At 38.5% G+C, this 24,867-nt stretch overlaps 1 protein-coding gene across 1 annotated transcript in view; it reads left to right on the top strand.

Annotated features, from left to right (window-relative positions):
• Window positions 1-24,867, top strand: part of LOC150090810 (uncharacterized) — a 214,884-nt gene that overhangs the window by 34,577 nt on the left and 155,440 nt on the right. Inside the window, exon 2 of the mRNA XM_090374183.1 lies at window positions 22,901-23,098. Within this exon, the coding sequence (XP_090230309.1) occupies window positions 22,921-23,098 (178 nt within the window). The 5' untranslated portion in view covers window positions 22,901-22,920. The remainder of the gene's footprint in view (window positions 1-22,900; window positions 23,099-24,867) is intronic.

Raw genomic sequence — 24,867 nt, 5'->3', positions numbered from 1 at the left:
GCGCATCACCAATTATGGGGATCTTTACATACAGACAACCGGGGACGCACGATAGAGGCTTTTCTTATAAAGCATAACATCACACTGCTGAACACAGGCTCCGACACCTATGTCCATTTTCCAACAGGCTCAACTTCTGCCATAGATCTGTCATTATGCTCACCAATGTTATTTCCAGACTTCGATTGGAGAGTTTCAGAAAATCCATTAAACAGTGACCATTTTCCTATAATCTGTAAGCTCTGCACAAGAAGAAACTTACCAGTAAGTGGTCGAACTAAGTGGAAATTCTCAAAAGCTGACTGGAATAAATATGCATCAAACGTTACACTAGATGATGATATTATCCATCATCACTCTATAGATGATGCCGTTAAACACATCACAGAACAAATGTTGGTGGCAGCTGCTACTACCATTCCTAAAACTACAATTAAAAGATCCAAACACAAAAATTACTGGTGGAATTCGGCATGTAACGCTGCTAAGAGGGAAAAGAACAAGGCATGGAATCAGTTCCGAAAAAATCCAACCACTGCCAATCTGATTATCTACAAGAAACTTAAAGCCCAGACCCGATACATCCGGCGAAAAGCTAAAAAAGAGTCTTGGATTCGTTTTGCTTCATCTGTCACTAAAGACTCAAGTGCAGGACTGATCTGGCGGAAAATAAGATGCCTTACCGGAAAGTCTCCATCAATTCCTTCCTCAATCATCGTGTATAAAGGACAAGAGGTAACCCTTCCCGAGAATATTGCAAACATCCTCGCGGAATCTTTTGCTCACCATTCTGCATCAACCTCATATGATCCAACTTTCCTAAAAGCCAAATCAGTAGCTGAAAAATATAAAATAAAATTCAGAACGAAGTGAGCCCTCTCTTATAATGAACCATTTACCATATATGAATTAGAAGAATCTTTAAAAAAATCAGCCAATAGTGCACCTGGTCCAGACGGCATATACTACTTAATGTTAAAAAATCTAAATGAGAGAACTCATTACTCTCTCCTAAAACTTTTCAACCGAATATTTGTCGCAAATTACTTTCCCCTATCCTGGCGCCATTCTGTAGTTCTACCCATTCCAAAACCAGGAAAAGACCAATTAGATCCGCACAATTATAGACCAATTTCACTTACTAGTTGCTTAGGTAAGACTGGAAAAAATGGTACATTGTCGCCTTACCTGGTATCTGGAAACTCAAACTACTGTGAACAACGATCAGTTTGGTTTTCGTAAAAACAGATCTACCTTAGACCTTATGATAAAAGCTGAGGCAAATGTGCGAAATACATTCATAAAAAACGAACATTTGGTTATGGTGAGCTTAGATATAGAGAAAGCCTTTGAAACTACGTGGCATCATGGCATCCTTCGTGACCTGCATGCCCTAGGATTAAAAGGACATTTACCAGCATTAATTCAGAGCTTTCTCGAATATCGAACTCTACAGGTCTGTTATCGAGGTACTCTCTCCAAAATCTACAAACAGGAGGAAGGAGTCCCGCAATGGTCAGTCCTTAGTGCCACACTCTTCGCAGTTAGGATACACACTCTAACAGCAATCATACAGAATTCAGTAGAAACTTATCTTTATGCCGATGACCTCACTATATCCAGTCACTCACAAAATATGTACTCTATTGAAAGGAAACTCCAACTATCAATAAATAAAATACAAACGTGGATGTCACAAAATGGTTACAGACTGTCAGCAGAGAAAACTGTCGCTATACACTTCTGCAAGAAGCGAAAACTGCACCCTGATCCTGAATTGCTCCTGGGAAATCATGCTATTCCAGTCAATGACAATATTAAATTCCTAGGTTTAATATTGGACAAGAAATTAAACTTCCTGAAACACATACAGCATGTATGAACTATTTGTTTGAAGAAAATGAATATTCTTAGAGTGCTTTCTGCGATGTCATGGGGAGCTGATCGACTCTCTCTTCTTCACCTGTATAAAACTATAATCCGATCCAGACTAGACTATGGTGCACCTGTATATGACTCAGCTAGAAAATCAGCATTACAGTCCCTAAATACCATTCAACATAATGCACTTAGAATAGCTCTAGGTGCCTTCCGAACATCGCCAGTCCAGAGTCTTTACATTGATGCACATGAACCTCCATTATCGTTTCGGAGGCAGATGCTGCTGCTTTCGTATGCCGCCAAACTTCGGAGTATGCCCTCACATCCCATCTGGCCTTCCATGTTTACTCCGTCTTTCTAAAATTTATACAGAAATAAACCAAATGAAAATAAACCTGCCGGAATCAGATTGAAGGATGTTACACAGAATTGGAGTGTCCCACTAGACAATATCCACCCCGACACCGGAGAAATTGAGCCTCCATGGTCCACTTTCAAACCTTTATCCGATGAATACTTTCAAAAGTGGGGAAAACAGGCATTGGACCATCAAAATATACAGCAGCTACATTCAACTCATGCATCAGCAAACACTCACTGTCTTCAAATATATACTGATGGATCCAAATCTGATACAGATGTAGGCGCTGCAGTAGTTATTCCCACTTGTGTAATCTCCGAAAAATTTTTCCCAAGTTGCAGTATTTACACCGCTGAACTCTATGAAATAGAAATGGCTATCAAACACGTCAACAACATGTCTAACGAAGAAATTATAATCTATACCGATTCCTTGAGTGCAGTAACTTCTATACAACGTAAATGTCCGAACTCTCATCCTATTCTGAAAGAAATCAGAGCTCAGCTAATTAATCTCGCAAAACATAACACAGAGGTAAGGTTCTGCTGGATTCCTGGGCATGCTGGAATCCAGGGAAATGAGAAAGCAGATCAAGCAGCAAAAAATCCAGTCAACCCTGTATCTTCACTTGCCTCGATTCCTTATATGGACTATAAACTTATCATAAAACAGTTATGTATTGACCAATGGACATCAGTATGGCAACAACAGACCCAAAATAAACTTTTCCAAATAAAGAAAAAGCCACAGTATTGGAAATCTAGTTCACGATTAAACAGACGAGAAGAGGTTGTCCTTGCAAGGACACGCATTGGTCATTCCTATCTCACCCACCTCCATTTGTTGACAGGGGATGAACCTCCTCACTGTCGTCATTGTTCCGCCCTACTTACAGTGAAGCACATTCTCCTTGAGTGTCCTTACAATCATGCTGCCCGATTAACAAATTTTAAATTGGTTTTAACCCAAAACAATTCATTAGAGATGAACCATATCCTCAGTGATGACGCAAATCTATCCGATTTATTTAATTTTTTAAAACAAATTCGTTTATATGAACTTATCTGACATATGACTGAAAAAAAAAAAAAAAAAATCATTTGCACGATTACTGTGACAGGCACAATTTGGCCTCAGTTGCCCTTGTGCCAATAAACTTCCATTTAAACCAAACCAACCTGTACTCGTTCCAACAGCTCTACATCCTTCTTAAAATGAGGCCTCCAGACCTGTATACAGTACTGACGGTGTGGCCTGACCATTGCCTTATACAGGGGATAATCACCTCCTTATCCCTGCTAGAAAAATTCCTGTATATCATTGACAAGACACTATGAGCTACTCTTGCAGACTGTCTGCACCGCTCAGAAAACTTCATATCTTCCTGCACAATTACCCCTAGGTCCTTTTCATTCTCTACCACTGTCAGTGTAGTACCACAGAGTTGATATGTTGCTCTGGGGTTGCTGTTTCCCATATGTAGTACTTTACATTTGTCAATGTTAAACTTCATTTGCCACCTCTCAGCCCATCTGCTCAACCTTTCCAGATCCTGTTGCAGCAGCATAGTGTCAGTAGTGTCCTTGACAACCCTGCCAACCTTTGTATCATTGCAAACTTGGACATTAAGCTTGATATACCATCATCAATATCATTTATAAATACAGAAAACAACAATGGACCCAACACTGAACCCCGAGGGACTCGACTATAAGCAGTGTCTATTGATTACCACTCTCTGTCTTCTCTCACTCAACCATCCCTTTATCCATAGCAGCAATTTGCCTCTAATGCCACACTGCTCCAATTTGTGCAGCAGTCTTTCATGTGCAACGGTCTCAAAAACCTTTCTAAGATCCAAATATATGATATCAAAGTTATTCCCTGCATCCAGTTCTTTTGTGACCACATCATAGTATTCACTCAAATTGGTCAGGCAAGACTTTCCCTTAAAAAAACCATGCTGTGTCCGAGCTATAACTGAAGTCTTGTCTAGATGACCCTGCATTGCTTCTTTAACCAGTGCCTCCATTAATTTTCCTGGAACAGAAGTTAAACTAACAGGTCTATAATTACTTGTGTCGCCCTTTGATCCTCCTTTGTGAATTGGGGTTACGTTTGCACATCTCCAGTCCATGGGTACTTCCTGTGAGTCCAAAGAAGCTCTCATAATTATTGTTAAAGCTTTGCTTACTTCCTTTGCTGCCTCCTTTAATATAAATGGATAGATCCCATCCACTCCGGGTGCCTTTTTTATGTTTATCTTCAACAATTTCTCCTCCACTTTACTCTCAGTTATTACAAAATCATCTAGCTCACTGCCAGAGTTTAACTCAGCTCTGGCATTGCTCTCCCTGAATAACTCCTCATGAGTGAATGTAGATGCAAAATACTCATTTAATTTGTTAGCCACCTGATCAGGATCATCAACAGTTGAACCATCAATATCCAGTGGACCAATTAGATTCATCCCTTTCCTTCTAGAGTTTACATAGGTAAAGAACTCTTTGTTGTTTTTCTTTGCATCCTTTGCCAAGGATTTCTCATAATCTGCCTTTGCCTGTCTAATCTCCTTTGTGACTTGGTTACAGACCAGCTTATATCTATCGTAGGCTTCCATGTCACCCCATTAATTTATATGCATCCCATGCATTTTTCTTCTCTGCCATATGTCTCATTAGTTCATCTGACATCCATTTAGGCCTAAACCTTGAACAATATTTCATAGTTGGTATGTAAAGCCTAGTAGCTTCCAAGATAAATTCTTTGAATGCTTCCCATTTTGAATTTGCTGTTGGTAACGTCATCAGTTGGTCCCACTGTGTAGAATTTAAATACTGTCTCAGACCACCGTAGTCACCTTTACGAAAGCAAAAAACCCTTCCCTTTACCCCTGATGGTAGTTACCTCTTTGAGCAAATCCCACTTCAGCACACTGTGATCACTGTCACCTAGTGGTTCCTTTATCTGCAGATTCTTAATGCATGAAGAATCACTACTGATAATTCGATCAAGAGTATTACTCCCTCTAGTTGCCTCCCGAACATGCTGATGTAGAAAACAGTCATCCAATAAATCCACAAAAGCCGTGCTAATGTGTTAGTGTCCAACCCACAAATTTCAGTCAATATCTGGAAAATTAAAATCCCCCTGTGATTTACTGGCCCACTCTATTTCCCTGTACAGTTTCTTGTTATACTCATCAGAGTCATTAGGCCTATAACACACTCCTACTCTCAAATATGATCACCCAATGCTTAAGTCACACCAAACTGACTCGACACTGCACTGTCCAGCAATGTCGACTGGCTTCACTTCCTTAGATTTTATGTGTCTCTTAATAGCATAACCCCTCCTTCCTTCCTATCCTGTCTATTCTTCCTGTACACATTGTACTCCCCAACTTCCAGTTCTGCGTTCCTTATATCTGTGTGACACCACGTCTCTGATATCCCAACAATATCTGCCTTTGATGTTCTGTGCAATACCTCAAATTCATCAAATTTATTTACCAAACTCCTAGCACTGGTGTACATGCAAGTAGACATGCACCTGTTCCTATTCTTAGCTACCCTAACACAATCTGTGTGTTTACTTGTACCCCAATGACTCCCAGCAGTCTCTGAAATACCCTGCATCTTGTGTTCCAGGCTGCTGCTCATTCCAATAGAAGTAGTGCAAGAATCACTTTCACCTCTGCCAGTGGCTACTGTTAATGTATTAGTCCTTGTATTCCCCCAAGCTAGCAATTTTCCGACCCACCTAACCCTGCCTCGATAGCATCAGCAAACATTGAGTTTATTCTCATGGTGGTATGATAATAGCACTCCTTAAATACCAACTACATTTGTTGTATAGTCCACAAAATCAAGAATATAATTTGTTATCTAATTACTATTGAAAAACAAATTTTAAAGACAGAACTTAAGGATGGAACAGGATTAACATTTGTATTGCAGTAACATAACAGGTCCGAAAACACACTCGAAATCAAATATTTCCAATGTCATTTCAGGAAAATTTGAAAGTCATCTTGAAAAATATAGATATTATCATGAATATAAGTAAATAAAGCATTGTAAATAGAGAACTGCTTATAATTTCCCTAATGATTGCTTAACTTGCAGGAAAAAGGCTTTTTATCATTTCCAGTTAGTTCACTTTGAATTTTACAATTAAAAATGTTGCTGTATTTAAAATTATCATTTTTCATTCTTTCAAATTATGTTTATTTTTTATCAACCTATTTCATATTCTTATCAGGATAATTCATATTGAAATCAAGATAATTTCGGACCATGTCAGCAACTTGCTGTTCTATAAGCTCATTGGACAAATGAATCTATCAGTCAGTCAGTTTGATGTGTGAATGCATTGGTTGCACGTTTGACTGTTGAGTTTCATTTGGCAAATTTATCCTGAGGAATTATCTGTGATTTTGCACACCCCTTCTAACCAGCAAAGCATTCAATTTTCTGATTTTTAACCAACAGCGTACAGGAGAATACAATATATATCCCCTCCTATGCACCTGGTTAAAAATTGGAGCAATGATTGATTCTACTTTCAGATTTTTAGTTACGGGAAATATAATATATCCCTCATATGGATGAGTGTACTGTTTTATTAAAATTCCAGTAAATGTCATTCTTTGGTTGACATTTACTGTACATAATCATTGAATGAAGGCTAGTCAAGAAGTATAACAACCAATGAAATTGTTCAACAAAGTGAGTGACTGACATAATGTTCATTTAGCCATTGAGTGTATATAGCAGAAAAGCAAGCTGCTGACAGACTGCTGAGACTTAATACAAACTTGCAGCACCAAGTGTCTAGCAATGTCTAGTACAACTTAGGTAGCATTTTCTCAGTGTGAGTGCTAACTCTTAAAACTTTTGTTATGTTTGCAAAATCAGTGTTAACTACTCAACGTTTTGCTGCCTTATTAGTAACACATTGCTGTCTTCCATGTCTATTTACTTGGTTACTGGCTGGCATTGTTCCTGCCTCCATGTGGCGTGGCCTGAAACCTGGGCATTTACCATACCCTTATGTAAATGAAACTGACCATGACTCACAGTGAAAAGGTCATGCACAGAAATACTGCAATAGGAGTGCACATTATTCCTTGCTTTCTACTTCTTGTCAGATAAATATATGAGTATTTTGGCCCAATTTCTAATCCAGATATGTTTAGAAAATGCAGCAAGTATCAAAAATCATGAAGATTGTTGGGCTATAAACATTTAGTGACTCTGCTTAAGCTCTCTGCCTTTGAGAATATACCTCTGAATTTTAAACCACATGAAATGTTAAATAATTTCAATGTGATTTTTAGAGCAGGGCCTCATGAATGTCTTGGATGAATAAACCAAGAGTTGCAAGATCCAAAAGTCATCCAGGTGAAACCAATAGTTATGAAGAAAGATGAATTTATTCCAATGTAGAATATCATCCTTGCTTTTAGTTCACCTACTTTACCAGCTACCTAGTTATCTTAATTGTTATTTTAGAAATAAACAAGGAGTTACCTTTTATTCAGTCAGTAGGATTTCTTCTTTACCAATTCTCCCTATGCAAATAAATTACGAAATGATATGTTAAAACCAGATTACATATAATGTGTTCCTCACTATTGACAAACGGGCAGTCCAACACTCCAGGATCACAGTAGTGAACTCCAACCCGACCCCAGAAATATCAAAACCCCCATGCAACCTTTAGTGAAGGAAGACATTTTGTCATAAACGCGAATTTGAAATACGAATGAAATACTATTAATATTAATAGAACGTAGTTAAAACTGAGCTTATGTAAACTCTCATTTATGTAGTATATAACTTAATTGTTATGTACAATCCTGTCAGGTGATTTAAGTGTCAAAAATTGGTTACTCACAAACGGTATATTTTGGGTATAGTTTGTCCAAGTTAGGGTTACCAGATCTAGAATTCAAAAGCTAGGACAAAATAGGAAAAAACTAGGACATTTTTAGTTTTTAAAACCAGGACATTTTAAAAATTATATTTATTACTAAAAAATTACAATATGTATTATCGTTACTGCCAATCATTTTCAGTAAGAAGTAATTATAAAATGTTTTACAAATTATAAGTAACCAACAAAATACTGTTTACCGTATTTGTTTCCATTTTATTTCTAATGTTGCTCCATTGATTGTTTATTAATGATAATGCATGTTCTATGTTCCCATCATGGGCAAAAATAGAAAATGTGTATTGAGCAATTTTTAAATGCCTCGGAACTCTTGCATTGATTAAAGTCCACTTTATATGGGCTAATAAGTTTTCCCAGTTATCGTCTTTCTTTTTCTCATAAACAAATTCTGCAAAATTCATAAATTGGTCAAATGATGATGATGTTGATAGAATCCACTTGTGTAATTTTGGAATAATACAATCCACTTAAGCAACCAGTGAATTGTTTTTATTTATTCTGTTGTATTGACTGAAGATGCAACTTGATGAAAATTCATTTTATGAAGAGATGATTTTTTTAAATTACAAAAAAATAGGATGCAAGTGTAAAATCTAAGAGGTTCTTTGGTAACCCTATCCTAAGTGTAGGCGCATAGGCCATAAATAAATGGATTGTGTTGCAGAAACATTGTTGTCCAAATTGTAAAGGTCAACATTCAGCTTACTTTAAAGCATGTACACTTTGATAAATAGGGACAGATACTCAGAAGCACAAAGTAAGAGTGAAAAGTTACTTATGAGGAGGGAGGTAAAGAAAAAAAATTACACTGACTATGCTAAAATAAACCTATGCACCAGATCCAGAAATACTAGTTGACTGCAATACAAATAGTAGTGCTTCCAACCATTTCAGTTGCAAATATGGCAGTATATTTTTGCCCTCCTTTATGTATGTTATTTAGATACAAAAATAAAGTAATAATAATTATTTCTGTTTTATTCCCAGAAGAACACTCTACAAACTTAAAACAGTCACACAAAGAGATTTAAAAAAGTAATAATGCATATGTATTTATCTTTACTGAAGAAATATACAAGGTACTGACAAATTAATGTGCCACTGAAATTTTTTATAAATAATTTGTTTATTTTCAGCATGTATAAAACTAATAAAATTATATTTATCTTTTACGTGTCAGTAAATAAAATAAAATTTTTTTTTTAAATTTTAAATACAAATAAACAAATAGTGCCATCTGGCACCCTCACAGCACTCCTGTAGCCAGCACCTAGTGGTGACTGTATCCCAATTGCTACTACACTGCTTAAGGATCATTGTCTTAAATCATGAAAACAATATTCTGCTTACAGTGCCACCAGTTATTTCTAATACACCATCAGAAGCAGTAAAATCAAAAGAATCAGCTCCAACTAAGAAGGTCCAACCTTGCATAATGCTGATGGATATAAATGTTGACATCAATTAGAATGAGCCAGTCCTAGATCTTCATGTGGCTGATGATATGGACATAGATGTCCATACCATCCCAAAGAAAGAAAAGCAGCAGACCACCATAAACAGACTGGAATCAAAAAAAAACAGAACTATATTCAATCTCTAAAATCAAATAATGGAGCACTTTGTGTGTGTGTGTGTGCGTGTTATGGAGGTTTAATGGCGCATAAGTTTCTGGGGCTATAGTGCACCTCAGCACTTCATGTAGTGTAATTGTAGAGGATTATGTAGGAACATTGACATATAATCTAATCAAACAGTATAGTCTAGTAAGCACCTCTTTTCAAGAAACCAGCCTAAACTCCAGTTATCCCAGTAATTAAGAGTTGCACTATTTGTCAACATGATAGAAATAACATGCCTGCTGCTTGTGAAAGTGTAGGAATTTTCAGTTCCTGTCAAATGCATCCCACCCACCCCTTCCTCTGCAGACCTCACTGGAGACTGTTACAGGTTGCTTTAGGATTCATGCTCATGAAGTTTTTGTATAGCTTTCACCAAACAAAAGCATATACTTCAAAATACCTGGATAACCTGTAGCTTCTGCCTATTTTTTTTTTTTTTTCTTGCTGGGTGACTAACATGTAGCATCATCTGTGGGTTCTCCTCAGGTAAATAAACAAGGAAAACTAATTAAGTACCTCCTTGATGAATGGAATCTTACATCCAGTGATTAGTTTTAGAAAACCTGCTCAATAGTAATCACTATCCATTTGTTTGCAAATATCAAACAACTAGTACACCACACACAAAAAACTTAAAATAATATAAAATGGAAATTCTCCAAGGCAAACTGTAAAATATTCACTACCAGTATTTCCTTTGGCAACTAGATTATCAAATGCCAATCTATTGACATTGCTAATTGGCAGTTGTAGTTAATGCTATACCTTTGACCTCTGTGGATTTACGTAGACACACTAAGCATTGGTGGAATGAAGCATGTTATAATGGCAAAAAAAAAAAGAAAAGAACAAAGCATGGAATCTATTTTGGAGGTATCCTGCTACTGACAACTTTGTTCATTTCAAAAAAAAAAAAAAAAAACGCCCTCAAACCAAAAGCAGGTGGGACCTGAGTTACTGCTTGGAATTCACCTGAAACCACTTACCAACAATATTCTGTTCATAGATTGAATAGTGGATATACACTACAAAATACAAAAAAAATTCCAGGCATATATAATATAAACTCTTTCTGTATGAAGCTAAACATAGTTAATTCTTCTCTGAGTATTTCATGCCTCTTCATTTATTAATTATGAAGAACAGTCAAATAATAGTTAGAAAAATTTTTAAGGATGTGCTTCATCCACTTAAACTTAGAAGGAAACATGTTTTGAAGATTGTGCCGAAGTGGATGCAGATGTTACATGTTTGAACACATGCATGGGTGAAGAGGAACTCATTGCAGACTCAATTAAACCTGAAATTTGTAGTGATGAAGAAGAGGAACATACTGCAGTTGAGCAAGTTTTGTTGAAGGATGCTCATAAATGATCAGAACTTGTAAATTTTTTTTTTTTTCAAGCACAACATAACTGCAAAAGTGAATTAATTGCTGAAAGGTGCCTTCATAATTCTGTTTTAAAACAGCACATTTTTACGGATTATTTTAAAGTCTGAAACCAGTTCACCTGTTTGTGGTTAGGCCTTGATATATACACCGATGAGCCAAAACATTACGGCCACCTACCTAAGATGATGTTGGTCCTCCATGTGCAGCCAAAACAGCTCGTACCCGCCGAAGCATGGACACTACATGATTTCTAAATGTGTCTTGTGGTATCTAGTACCAACACGTAACCAGCAGATCCTTTAGCTCATGTAAGGTCCGTGGTTGAGACGCTGCAGATTGGAGTTGCTGTTCCAACACAAACCACAGATGTTTGATGGGATTGATGTCTGGGGAATTTGGAGGCCAGGGCAATACCTGGAAGTCTTTCTCATGTTCCGTGAACCAGTCTCGAACAATCCGGGTGATGTGGCATGGTGCATTATCCTGCTGAAAGATGGCACCGCCAGAGGGGAAGACTGTTGCCATGAAAGGGTGAACCTGGTCAGCAATGATGTTAGGTATGTATGTATGTAAGGGCAGCTCCTGGAACAAAGTTCATCTCGGCCATGTTGCACTGTTCATTTTTACAGACTCTGTTAAGGTTAGGCCATATGTGTGTAGTGAGGAATAAAAAAAAAAAAAAAGGATTTTCGTCCCCACTCGGGCGAAAGTGATAAGATTGAAAAAATTTTGTTAGTGAGCTTATGTGTGTGTTCTGTAATGCAATGTTGTCTTTTGGCTACCTAAAGCTGCAATCACCAGGACAGCCACTTACAGGTACTCGTCCCTAGCTGCAGGAAGGCAAGGCCTCCCTTTCTAATAGCTCCCCCCCCCCGAGGGAGGAATTACTGGATGAAGAGGAAAAAGAGGGTAGGATGAGAGAGGAGGGGACCTCTCAGCCCAGAGGGTACTGTACTAGGGTGTAGTGCGAGAGAGAGAAAAAAAACAGAGAATGTGGCTGTCCAGAGCTGGGGAGCCCCAGTTCATGGCAGCTCGAAAAAAAAAAAAAAAAAAAAAAGTGTTTAGTGTGGCAAAAGGACCATAACAATTATTTGCTTTGACTTCTTCTTCTTCAGTGATTGGTGTCTTCTTGGTTATTGATATTTGCTGCCAGGTAAAGCGTTTTTCTTTTCATGAAGACATCTCTGGAATGTTACAAGGGTTTGTGGAGTTAGAAGTAGTTGTCCAAGTGTGTCTAGGGTGAGATTGGGAAACTCTCTAAATAGCCTTCTCTGTGATCACAATACTCTGGGCATGTAAAGATTATGTGCTGCCAGTCCTCGTTTCCCCCCGCAGTAACATTGATCCATGTTAAGTAGACCAAATTGATGAAGTTTTGCGTTTATTGCTCCATGTCCTGTCACTAAAAATGAGGCTTCAAGGGATACTGAAAACCATGAGTTCACTGTTCTGGTTGTTGTGAACTTCACATCAGGGAGGAACCTTCACATAACAGCTCCGGTCGTTGATGCATCCCATCCCTCTTGCCACCTCGTGCTCAGCTCTGTGTAGCATCGAGTTCTTTCTTTCTTGGTGTCAGTGTCCAGGTCGATACTTATCTCTAGCAGTGTGGTCAGGATTCTCTTCTTAATTCAGTAGCAAAGTCCTCAAAAAATGAGGTGCAGGTCAAGGGGCAGTGCTATTGCAATTACTTGTATGGCTGCGGTTGAAATAGTTCTGCAGATGCGGTGAGTGGATAGCAGCATGGATCTCTGTATTGAATTTAGTTTCTCTCTCATTTTGACATTGGTCACCCTGTGGAACCAGGTCCTGGCTGCAAAGGTAACAATGGGGAGAAAAACTGCTTTATAATAGAGGAGTATTGTTCGTCTGGATAGTCCACAGTCATTCTGAGAGATTCTGACGATGGTAGCTGAAAAGTTTTGATTTTTTTTTTTTTATAGACAGATGTTGGAGGAATGAGAGCTTATGGTCGATAATAACTCCAAGGACTCTGGTTTGTGTTACCAAGGGCAGCCAGATCCTGGCAATTTTGATCTGGGGGGCCATCTGAGGTCAAGGCTCGACTTGGAAACCATCATATTTGTTTACACGGGATTGATCTGGAGTTTGTTCCTCTTTGTCCAATCTGTTAGGTTATCAAGGATTCTCTGTGCATTAGCCTTCAGCTTGGCCCTGGATTGTCCAGCAACTACCAGTGTCAGGTTGTCACAGTAAAGGGAGATGCTGTAGATGGAGACAGAGAAGTGGTTCACTTGTATGCATGTTGCAAATTTATTACAGAGGCCCTGTACTACCAGGATATCGATATTCTGGTTTATCACCACTATACATGATTTAGGGGTCTTGTGATGAGGATTGGATTACTTTGGTGTGAATAGGGAATTCTATTATTTTGGATGTGCTGTTCTGCTGGATTCTAGTAGTATGCGGCTCTTGTATCATGATTATGTCAATTGTGTAGCCTCTGCTGCTCTTCCTAATCTCATCTGCAACCGTCCCTGGACCTATGCCCGTTGATCTGCATCACCTTGAGATGCCCACTGCAGAATGGTCCACCTGTAGCGGGCACTTGTCTGGGGACTTGCCGAGGGTTTTTAACTCGTTGGTTTATTGTTTTGGAGTTCCTACTCATCCGCAGTCCTTAGTTGTACTTGTTCTAGGAACTCCAACACAATAAACCAATGAGTTAAAAACTCTTGGCAAGTCCCCAGACAAGCACCCGCTTCTGGTGGACCATTCTGCAGCGGGCATCTCAAGGTGATGCATATCAATGGGCACAGATCCAGGACAGTTGCAGATGAGATTAAGAGAGTAGCAGAGGACCACACAATTGATACAAGAGCCAGATGCTACTAGAATCCAGCAAAACAGCATGTTTAAAATAATAAGATTCCCTATTCATGTCAAAGTAATCCAATCCTCTTCACAAGACCCCAAATCATGTATAGTGGCGATGAACCAGGATATCAATATCCTGATAGTACAGGGCCTCTGTAATAAATTTGCAACATGCATAAAAGTGAACTACTTCTCCATCTACTGCATCTCTCTTTACTGCCCACCCTCCCAGGAACTTGATGGGGCATTAAACTACCTGGGGTTTACACTGGACTTATGATGTTTAGGTTAGGTAGGTGGTAGAAGTCAGAATGCCTGGCACGTGGATGACTGGACCCAGGTATCCCAGCAGAACATCACCCAAAGCATGACACTGCCGCTACTGGCTTGTTTTCGTCCCATGGTGCATCCAGGTGCCATCACTTTCCTAGGTAAATGATGCATGCGTACCCGGCCATCCACATGATGCAACAGGAAACGTGATTCATCGGACCAGTCGGCCTTCTTCCAATCACCTAAGGTCCAGTTTCGATGCTCGGGTGCCTATTGTAGGCACTGTCGCCGGTGAACCATGGTTAGCATGGGCACTGGGAGCGGTCTGTGCCCATGCTAACCGTGCCCATGCAGCCCCATTTTCAGCAGAGTTCGATGTACTGTGTGTTGTGATACATTACTCCCATCACCAGCATGAGTTGTGCCACAGTCGCCCTTCTGTTGCCATGTACCATCTGGGAGAGCCTTCGCTCACCTCGAGCATTGATGAGCCGTGGTCATCCAACACTTTGCTGGCGGTTCCTGGGTTTTTCCCTCATCAGCCCACTTTTGGTAGATACTAACCACGGCTGACCGTGAGCATCCCACCAGCTGTGCCATTTCGGATGTGCTCTGACCATTACAATTTTGCCTTTGTCAAACTCGCTTAAGTTCGCTACCTTTCCCACCTGAAGAACAAGAGTAAGACTGATTAACAGAGCTCAGTATCAGTGTCCCGACCTGCGTATGTACCGTAGTTCACCTGCAGTTGCTTTGATTTGCATAACAACTTGCTGGTCATAATGTTTTGGCTTATCGGTGTATGTATGTATACACCATAGATGTTGTACATATCTCGTACTATACCGTAAATATTGTGTATATGGGATTTAGAAATTAATATCAAAACACCTTTACAATCAATGCAAAATGTATAATTTTAATTTTCTTTTTTTTAATGCTGCAGTACATATTCAGAATTAGATTATAATATATTGTATTAGTACAATTCTATTAAGCCTTCAAACTTTTCTTTGTTCTTTTGCTGATTTTGTGAACTGTAGTATAATTACCTTTTGATAGAATGACTGCTTTTATCATTTTCCTCGAGGTTTGCTATAAGGAGCTTTGATTGTAATTGTGCATGGGAATCTTGCATTTATAAAACATTTACTGGGTCAGGTGACATTGTCAGTGCACGTGCAGTAAATATGAAAAGCCATTTAGTAAACAATCAAATAGCCCCCTGCCCTGCTTTCCCCAACTCCTCTGTTCTTCCCTATCTTTTATAATGCTGACTATTCTGCTATGAAAAACCCTGGAGATAATGATATCATCAGGGTCAGTCCATTGGCCAAGAGGTACTTTACTTTGCTGCTAATTGGCCTATATCCTTGACCTGATCTTCAGGGTTTTGTCCAAAATAATGACTCAAGAAGAATCATTATTTGATTATGAATATACATTAAAAATGTTATGGTTGAAGACTAACTTAAAATATAAATGTTATTTGATATTTTGATATGTTCTGTGATGGTAGGGGAATTAACAGCTTTATTGTTATTGTTATTTGCACTTTTTTGTTGTATCATCTGCAGTCAACCCAGTTTGTATCAAGACCTCATAAATGTAAAGCTTCAGAAATATGGGTTGCCCTTTTTAAGAATACAGAAACTCCCTGACTTATGTAAGGATGCATTCTACGGAACGCTACGTTAGTCGGGGAATTTCCCCATGCTTGTGCAGCACTCACAACTGTGCTCGCTGAATTGATTGAATCAAAAAAGAAATGTTCAACGAACATGTAAACAGAATTATTTATTGTATTTATTCAATTTTTTATCTTGTGCAGAAAAAATTACAAAAGCATGCAATTTAAAAAAATTTAAAAATTATAAAATTACAAAAAAAGAGGGGAGACAGGAATAACATCAGTAAGTTTTACCTCTCGAGCATTGTTGCCAGAATCGACATCTTCACCTGATAAGTACACCGCTGTGGAGGTTGGGGGCTATGGAGATTTAGAAGGGGTCGGCCACTCAACCTTACAAAAGAATGAATGACTGGATGGTGGCTTTTTTTTTTCTTTTCATCGTAGATTTCTTTGTAGCAAGCAAGCATATCATTCACCCCTCTGTTAACTTTTAACAATCGTTCACTGTCAGGATCCATCTACTCACACCTCACCATTGCCGATGCAATTCACGAAATGCCATTCCATCTCTCTGGTGGTGAAGTGTCTCGGCTCTTCATTTGGTTTATCTTGAGCTTCGTCAGCATTTTCTTCTTTCACTATTGCTGCCTGCAAGTCAATAAGTTCTTCATTAGATAATTCCTTCTCTTCTTCCTCTATTAACTCCATGTCTTTGGCATCAACCTCCAACTGAAGTAGCTCTGCAACCTTTACATATTTTCTGTGGGCATATTTTCGTGGATATATTTTCTTCCATGTGCCATTTAAACAACTTTTAGTAATTTCCGCCCAGACCTTATTAATGTTTAAGATGGCGTGATAAATATTGTAAGATTTCCAAAAGTCTCTTGACGTAATTTTCTAATCGTCTGTTGCAGACAATGCCTGAGCAAATGTTGTGCGTAAATAGTATGCTTTTAAATTCGAAATAACACCCTCATAAATGTAAATCATCCCATCCAATCCATAGGTTGGATGGGTGAAGTCGTGTTTGGTGGTAGAAATATGACTCTCATGTTCGAATTTGAAATCATCTAGACATGTAGGTTGTTCAGGAGCATTATCTAATAGAAGCGAAATCTTGAAAGGAACGTTGTTGTCTATACAATATTAGCATTAGTAGAGGCATTTGATGCAAGAAAGCAAGCTTATGCAGCATCAGCCAAAAAAAAAAAAAAACTTCCACTTCACCCCTCTGTTCGTTCAAAATACCTGTCCAACTGAGCCTTAAACTTATTTAGGCTATCAACTTCCACGACAAGGGATGGAAGTCTGTTCCACCCACTGGCTAAAGGCAAATTTCCGCACATCTATCCTACATCTGTCTTTCCTCAATTTGAATTTATGCCCTCTCAGGTGATTATTCTGAGCGAGAGGAAGAATCCCATCAGCATTGAGCATGCTCAAACCATTCAAGGCTTTATACACCTCTATCAGATCACCTCGCTGGTGCCTAGTCTCCAGACACTGTAATTTGCAAAACTTAAGCCTTTCTTCGTAAGAGGAACCCTTTGTTCCATTCACTAATCTTGTTTCCCTTCTCTGTACTCGTTCCAGCAGCTCTACATCCTTCTTGAAATGAGGCCTCCAGACCTGTATACAGTACTCTAGGTGTGGCCTGACCATTGCCTTATACAAGGGAATAATCACCTCCTTATCCCTGCTAGAAAAATTCCTATATATCATTGACAATACACCATGAGCTACTCTTGCAGCCCGTCTGCACTGCTCAGAGAAATTCATATCTGCCTGCACAACCACCCGCAGGTCCCTTCCATTCTCTACCACTGTCAGTGTAGTACCATAGAGTTGATACGTTGCTCTGGGGTTGCTGTTTCCCATATGTAGTACTTTACATTTGTCAATGTTAAACTTCATTTGCCACCTCTCAGCCCATCTGCTCAACTTTTCCAGATCCTGTTGCAGCAGCATAGTGTCAGTAGTGTCCTTGACAACCCTGCCTACCTTTGTATCGTCTGCAAACTTCGACATTAAGCTTGATATACCATCATCGATATCATTTATAAATACAGAAAACAATAATGGACCCAACACTGAGCCCTGAGGGACTCCACTAATAACATTAGTCCACGACGAGCAGTGTCCATTGATTACCACTCTCTGTCTTCTCCCCCTCAGCCACCCCTTTATCCACAGCAGCAATTTGCCTACAATGTCACACTGCTCCAATTTGTGCAACAGTATCAAAAGCTTTTCTAAGATCCAAGTATATAATATCAAAGTTATTCCCTGCATCAAGTTCCTTTGTGACTGCATCATAGTATCCAATTCAATTGGTCAGGCAAGACTTTCCCTTAAGAGCAGCAGTGTGTAACACACGCTTCTTGATCAGACCGGGGTTCGAGCCCGTCACCACCAAATACTGAGGATGCGGAAAGGTCAGGGAATGACCACCGCATATTCACGGAGCAATATGGCCTTAGTTGCTAATGCTCCTTAAAACCAAATAACAAACAAACAAACAAACAAACTTCCCCTTAACAAAACCATGCTGTGTCCCAGCTATAACTGAAGTCTTGTTTAAATGATCCTGCAGTGCTTCTTTAACCAGTGCCACCATTAATTTTCCTGGAACAGAAGTTAAACTCACAGGTCTAAAATTACTTGTGTCAGCCTTTGATCCTCCTTTGTGAATTGGGGTCACATTTGCACATTTCCAGTCTGTGGGTACCTCCCCTGAGTCCAAGGAAGTTCTCATAATTATGGCTAAGGGTTTGCTTACTTCCTCTGCTGCCTCCTTTAATATAACTGGATAGATCCCATCCACCCCGGGTGCCTTTCTTGTGTTTATCTTCAACAATTTCTCCTCCACTTTACTCTCAGTTATTACAAGATTCTCTAGCTTACTGCTAGAGTTGAATAAACCTCTGGCATTCCCCTCGCTAAATAACTCTTCATGTGTGAATGTCGATGCAAAATATTCATTTAGTTTGTTAGCTACCTGAGCAGGATCATCAACAGTTGACCCATCGATATCAAGTGGACCAATCTGATTCATCCCCTTCCTTCTAGAGTTTACATAAGTAAAGAACTCTTTGCTGTTTTTCTTTGCATCCCTTGCCAAAGATTTCTCGTAATCTGCCTTCGCCTGCCTGACCTCCTTTGTAACTTAGTTACAGATCAACTTGTATCTATCATAGGCTTCTGTGTCATGTGTTAATTTGTATGTATCCCATGCATGTTTCTTCTCTGCCATATGCCTCATTACTTCATCTGACATCCATTTAGGCCTAAACCTTGAACAATATTTCTTAGTTGGTATGTAAAGCCTAGTAGCTTCCAAGATAAGTTCTTTGAATGCTTCCCATTTTGCATTTGCTGTTGGTAACATTATCAGTTGGTCCCACTGTATAGAATTTAAATACTGTCTCAGTCCATCGTAGTCGCCTTTACGAAAGCAATAACCCTTCCCTTTACCCCTAATGGTAGTTACTTCTTTGAGTAAATCCCACTTCAGCACACTGTGATCCATACCACCTAGTGGTTCATTTATCTGCAGATTCTTAATGCATGAAGAATCACTGCTGATAATCAAATCAAGAGTATTCCTCCCTCTAGTTGCCTCCCGAACATGCTGATGTAGAAAGCAATCATCCAGAAAGCCTTGCTAGTGTGTGAGTGACCAGCCCCCAAATTCCAGTCAATATCTGGGAAATTAAAATCTCCCATTATAAGACTCTCTGATTTACTGACCCACTCTATTTCTCTGTACAGTTTCTTATTATACTCATCAGAGTCATTAGGCCTATAGCACACTCGTACTCTCAATTTTGATCTCCCAATGCTTATGTCACACCAAACTGACTCGACACTGCACTGTCCTGCAATGTCCACTGGCTTCACTTCCTTGGATTTTATGTATTTCTTAACTAATAGCATGACCCCTCCTCTCTTCCTATCCAGTCTATCCTTTCTGTAGACGTTGTACTCCCCAAATTCCAGTTCTGCATTACTTATATCTGTGTGACACCACGTCTCTGATATCCCAACAATATCTGCCTTTGATGTTTTGAACAATACCTCAAATTCATCAAATTTATTTACTAAACTCCTAGCATTAGTGTACACGCAAGTATACATGCACCTGTTCTTTTCCTTAGCTACCCTAACACAAGCCATGTGTTTACTTGTACCGCAATGACTCCCAGCAGTCTCTGAAATATCCTGCATCTTGTTTTTCAGGCTTCTGCTCATTCCAATAGAAGCAGTGCAAGAATCTCTTTCACCTCTGCCAGTGGCTACTGTTAATCTATTCGTCTCCCCCCAAGCTAGCAGTGTTCCGACCCACCTAACACTGCCTCGATAGCCATCCGTCCCTGAAACCCCCAACACCCCTCGCTCCAGGTCGCTACTTATTCTAATAGAAGTTGGGCAAGAATCACCTTCACCTCTGCCTACGGCTACTGTTAAACTATTAGTCCTTGTATCCCCCCAAGCTATCTGTTTTCCGACCCACCTAACACTGCCCCGATAGCATCAGCAAATATTCTTGCACCCTTTCTATTTAAGTGTATCCCATCCCTGTAGAAGCAATCTCTCCTGTTAACAAGTACAGTTCAGGCTGAAAAAAATTCTACCCCTTGAGCCTTGCACAATCTTTCCAGGGCCGAATTGATCGACAAGGCTCTCATCATATAATCCCTCCTATCGTGTCTGGGCAGAATTGCAGACACTTTCAAATTCAACCCTATTTCACGGCTTTTTTTCAACAGTGACCTGTACTTATTAAGCAATTCCGCCGGTCTCCTACTCTTGATATCATTAGTGCCAACGTGTACAACTATATCACCTTTTGTGCCCTTAAAAGATGATATCTGCTCTATAACGTCATCAACCTTTGCCCCTGGCAGACATACCCTGGTCTTCAACCTCAGGAATGAAGTAGCATTTAAACCAATCTTCAAAGAGAGATATTTTTATTCATGCTCTCTGGTTCAATCAGAAATGCATGGGTATGGTAGCTTTATTGATGCCCTTAAATGCACGAGGATTTCCAGAATGGTACACAAGCAGTGGCATTAATCTGTAATCTCCCGCTGCATTAGGCCCCAAGCAAGAGCGTCGGCCTATCTTTTGATGCCTTGAAAACTGGCATTGTCTTTTCCTTTTTACCAATGTATGTTCGATCCGGAATTTTTTTCCAATACAGAGCAGTGTTGTCAACGTTAAAAATTTGCTGCATTGATAGCCAGCCACCGCCTTTGTCAATAATTTTTTCCACCACATCACAATTTCTCTGCAGCTGCAGAATTGGCACTGGCGACTTCTTTGCATACTTTAGCACTGTGGAAACCAACGCAATACTTGAACCTATTAAGCCACCCGTTGCTTGCCACGAACTTGTGTTGGGGCTCTGTACTTATCCTTAATATCTTTATAAATACTCATTGCTTTTGCTTGAATGGTCATTAGACTCAGGGGCACTCGCTTCTGAATCTGGTTTTCCATCCATATTATTAACAGCTGTTCCATCTTCGACATAGCACCTGAATGCTGTTTTGTGATCACTGTTAATCTTAAGTGTGTTGATCCTTTGACATGTTCTTTTATACGTGCACTGTCCTTTAAAATAGTATTCACTGTTGAAGCAGCGAGACCTAATTCCCTTGCAATAGACAACAAACTTTTTCCTGCTTCGTACTTCTTAATCATTTTCATCTTCATTTCTAAATCAATTTTGTTTCATTTCCTGGCACTGCCAGCACTTGTACTTTTTGTTGGTCACTTTCCCTTCATCATTGTAATGCGTAAATCGGAATGAAGAGAAGTTTCTGAAAATTTGTTTTTTATATGATTGAAGATTTCAGTGAAGAGGAGCGCATTTCAGCATAATAGCATAAAAACCCACACAATTGCAGTTATTGGTATTATCGCAAATGCAATAAGATCGAGTTTACTACACGTTTATAATTATAATTAGATGCACTAACAGAAAAGCCCTATAAACCAGGAAGTGCAAATCGATTTTATTGTTTTATGGTCGCAACCTCCAGAAACGTGCTTTAGAAAAATATCACAAAGGCATTCAAAATTGATTCTTATAACAAGAACATATGATAATGATGAAAGGATAATGCAATTTCCATTATAAAAATGGAAATTGCACTACCTTTTAAAGAGATAATAGCTTAGTAATATAGTGAAAATTTTAAATTCCAAAGACTTGGAATGAATTACAAAAAAAACAATGTGTTATTGGGTTCACATTACGATACCTCCATTTATTCCTACAGGATGCAAAATACATTTCCACGATTTTTTTAAGTTTGCACCGGCCGGCAAAAACTTATGTAAAGTCTAATTTTCGTAAGTCGAGTATTACACAAGTCGAGGAGTTCCTGTAGTTTCATTATGAGCATTTTTTCTTTTATAAAAGAATAATCACCTTTGTGAAGTAAGTTCTTTCTATCATTTAGCCATTATTATACTCTTTCATTATTGGAAGCTGTTTATATTTAAAACAAAGATATTTAAGAACTAAATGTAAATTAATTACTTGAATACTTGTGTAATTAACTTAAAGTTAGTTCTTAATGGAAATAACCCAGAAAGAAAACATCTTTTAAAGATAGGATTAAGGAAATGTAATTAATTATCATTTAGCATGTTTCTTATTTTGATTAAATTTAAAACTTTGGTAAAGAATTAACACTTTATCCCAAACCATTTTGCAGTGGCAAAAAGTTAATGTAGTAAAAATGTGAATATGGAAGTAGAGGTTACCATTAAGACTGCAAGTCCCTTATATCATTATTAAACTGGAGGTGTCTTAAGTTGGAAAGCAGAAGGACCTCTTTTTAATACACAAAAATTTTATTGTCAATTTTCTGAACGAATGAGAATGTTTTAAATATTATTTTTTCATTTTTTTAAAGCCTTATACACTGCCCTTTACATGGACCAAGTCCGTGATTACCTAAGTAATTGTGCATTACCAACATCTGATACCTCTGGTCCTGGATCTAGTACAGGACATGGAACAAGTCCAGGACCAAGCTCTTCACAGCAGTCATCAGGACCAACAAGCTGTCCAGGAAGTAGCAGGATTCTGTCCAGAAATGCAAATGGCACAAGTAAGTTTTTCAATCTACTTTTTGTATGTTTATGTAATGGGTATACAATATTTGGTATATAAATATGTACACATGCCTGAACTGATGGTATTCATTTATCATTTTAAAAATATAATGGCAGTATATGCTACCACTATAACCAATTCTGATCATGAAAAATCACTTGCAGTTTTTAAATTTTACATTGTTCAGTATATGATTCATATTTTAATGCTGCTGTGATGTATTGTATTACATAAATCAGACTATATAATGAAATTCTGTATTTATATCTCTCTGGGAAGTGAAAATTTACAGGAAGTGAATAAATTAAATAGGGTAAGGGTCACAGCATTAATTGTACACTACCTTTCATTAATGGACCCTCTTACAGTAATAAAAACTGACACTATAGAGTTGTAGATTAGTTGTCAGCATGATAAAAGGGATAATGTTTTCTTGGAATTTGATTGACTGCTTTCTTGTCTGGAATTACTTATAAATACTAATCCTTCCCGTCATTATTTTCCTTGCATATTTTTTGGGGGTTAGATAATTCAGTTGTATTCTGATTCTTCATTTTTTACCTAAAATGAATTTAAAAAATAACAGTCATTTTTGGCTCAAAGGAAAAGTGGAGTTATGAAGTGCTATGTTAAGATTTACCGTAGCTGAAAAGTTTAACATTGGTAAGAATGAAATCTCAGACTTATTAATCAAAAATCTTTTAAAAAATGTATAGAGAAAACAAAAGCAGTTATCCTAATGGATTAGGGTTGAGTGATTTTATAGCTTTTGTGATTGGCTTGAAAACTCTTTTGACAAAAAAAAATTGAAAAACCATGCTAGTTATAAAGGATTATGATGATTGAAAACTAGTATAAAACTGAATCATGCAAGAATTAGAAACTTGTCAAAGCTCAGTGGGTTGAGATGTAACTTGGCTGCCTAGTGCTAAGTACTGGGTAGTTATAAAATAAGTTTCCCTATTCAGGAGACCCTACTGTCAAAATGGTTAGAATTAGCACTGTGAAAATCGGTGGGTATGTCATTTAGGGTATGAGGAAGCAATTTGTAGAAGAAAAAAAATTAGTTCAAAATCCTGCCACTAGGGGGAAACGGTGCCTCACATATTTAAAAGTTGTCATTTACTTCAAGTCACGCTGCTTACACAAATGACATCCTGTTAGATAAAAGCAGAAAGCCCAATGTCACCGTCAATAACCATTATGGCTCTTACAAAAAAGGAACGTGCTCTTTTAGTAAAACTGTTCTACCAGAATAATAGTAACGCTAATGCAACACTACATGAATATTGGAAACTTAAAGGTTTGCGTAAAGGATCTTTGACGTCAGTGGGGCTTCGAAAACTAATAAAGAAATTTGAAGTGACCGGGGAGTTAGGTGTAATTCCAGGCCGGGGATGATCATGTATCAGAACAGAGGTATTGGATGAGGTGGTGGTTTCAAGAATGCGAACCACTACCAGGCAGTAGTGCCACAGTTGTGTCAAGAGAACTTTCTTGGTCTACTGTACATAAAGTGCTCCAAATAATTTTACGCTGGTTCCCATACAAGATTCACATAGTGTAAGTCACATAGTCTTGCGATCAGTAACAAGAAATAGACTTTGCTTTACGATTTCTGGCTTGTATGGAACTTGATGATACATGGGTTCGAATGATCTTGTGGTCTGATGAGGCACATTCACTCTTCATGGGGCTGTAAATGCATAAAATTGCTGAATACGGAGAACTTCTCATCCATAACCCCAGGGGCTCACATCTGGT

Source organism: Mastigoproctus giganteus, chromosome 1 (genome assembly GCF_048544385.1).
Source record: "Mastigoproctus giganteus isolate SK-2022 chromosome 1, ASM4854438v1, whole genome shotgun sequence".
NCBI classification, from domain to species: Eukaryota; Metazoa; Arthropoda; class Arachnida; order Uropygi; family Thelyphonidae; genus Mastigoproctus; species Mastigoproctus giganteus.
Note: the sequence above shows the minus strand (reverse complement) of the source record. Positions and strands in the feature narration are given on the sequence as shown.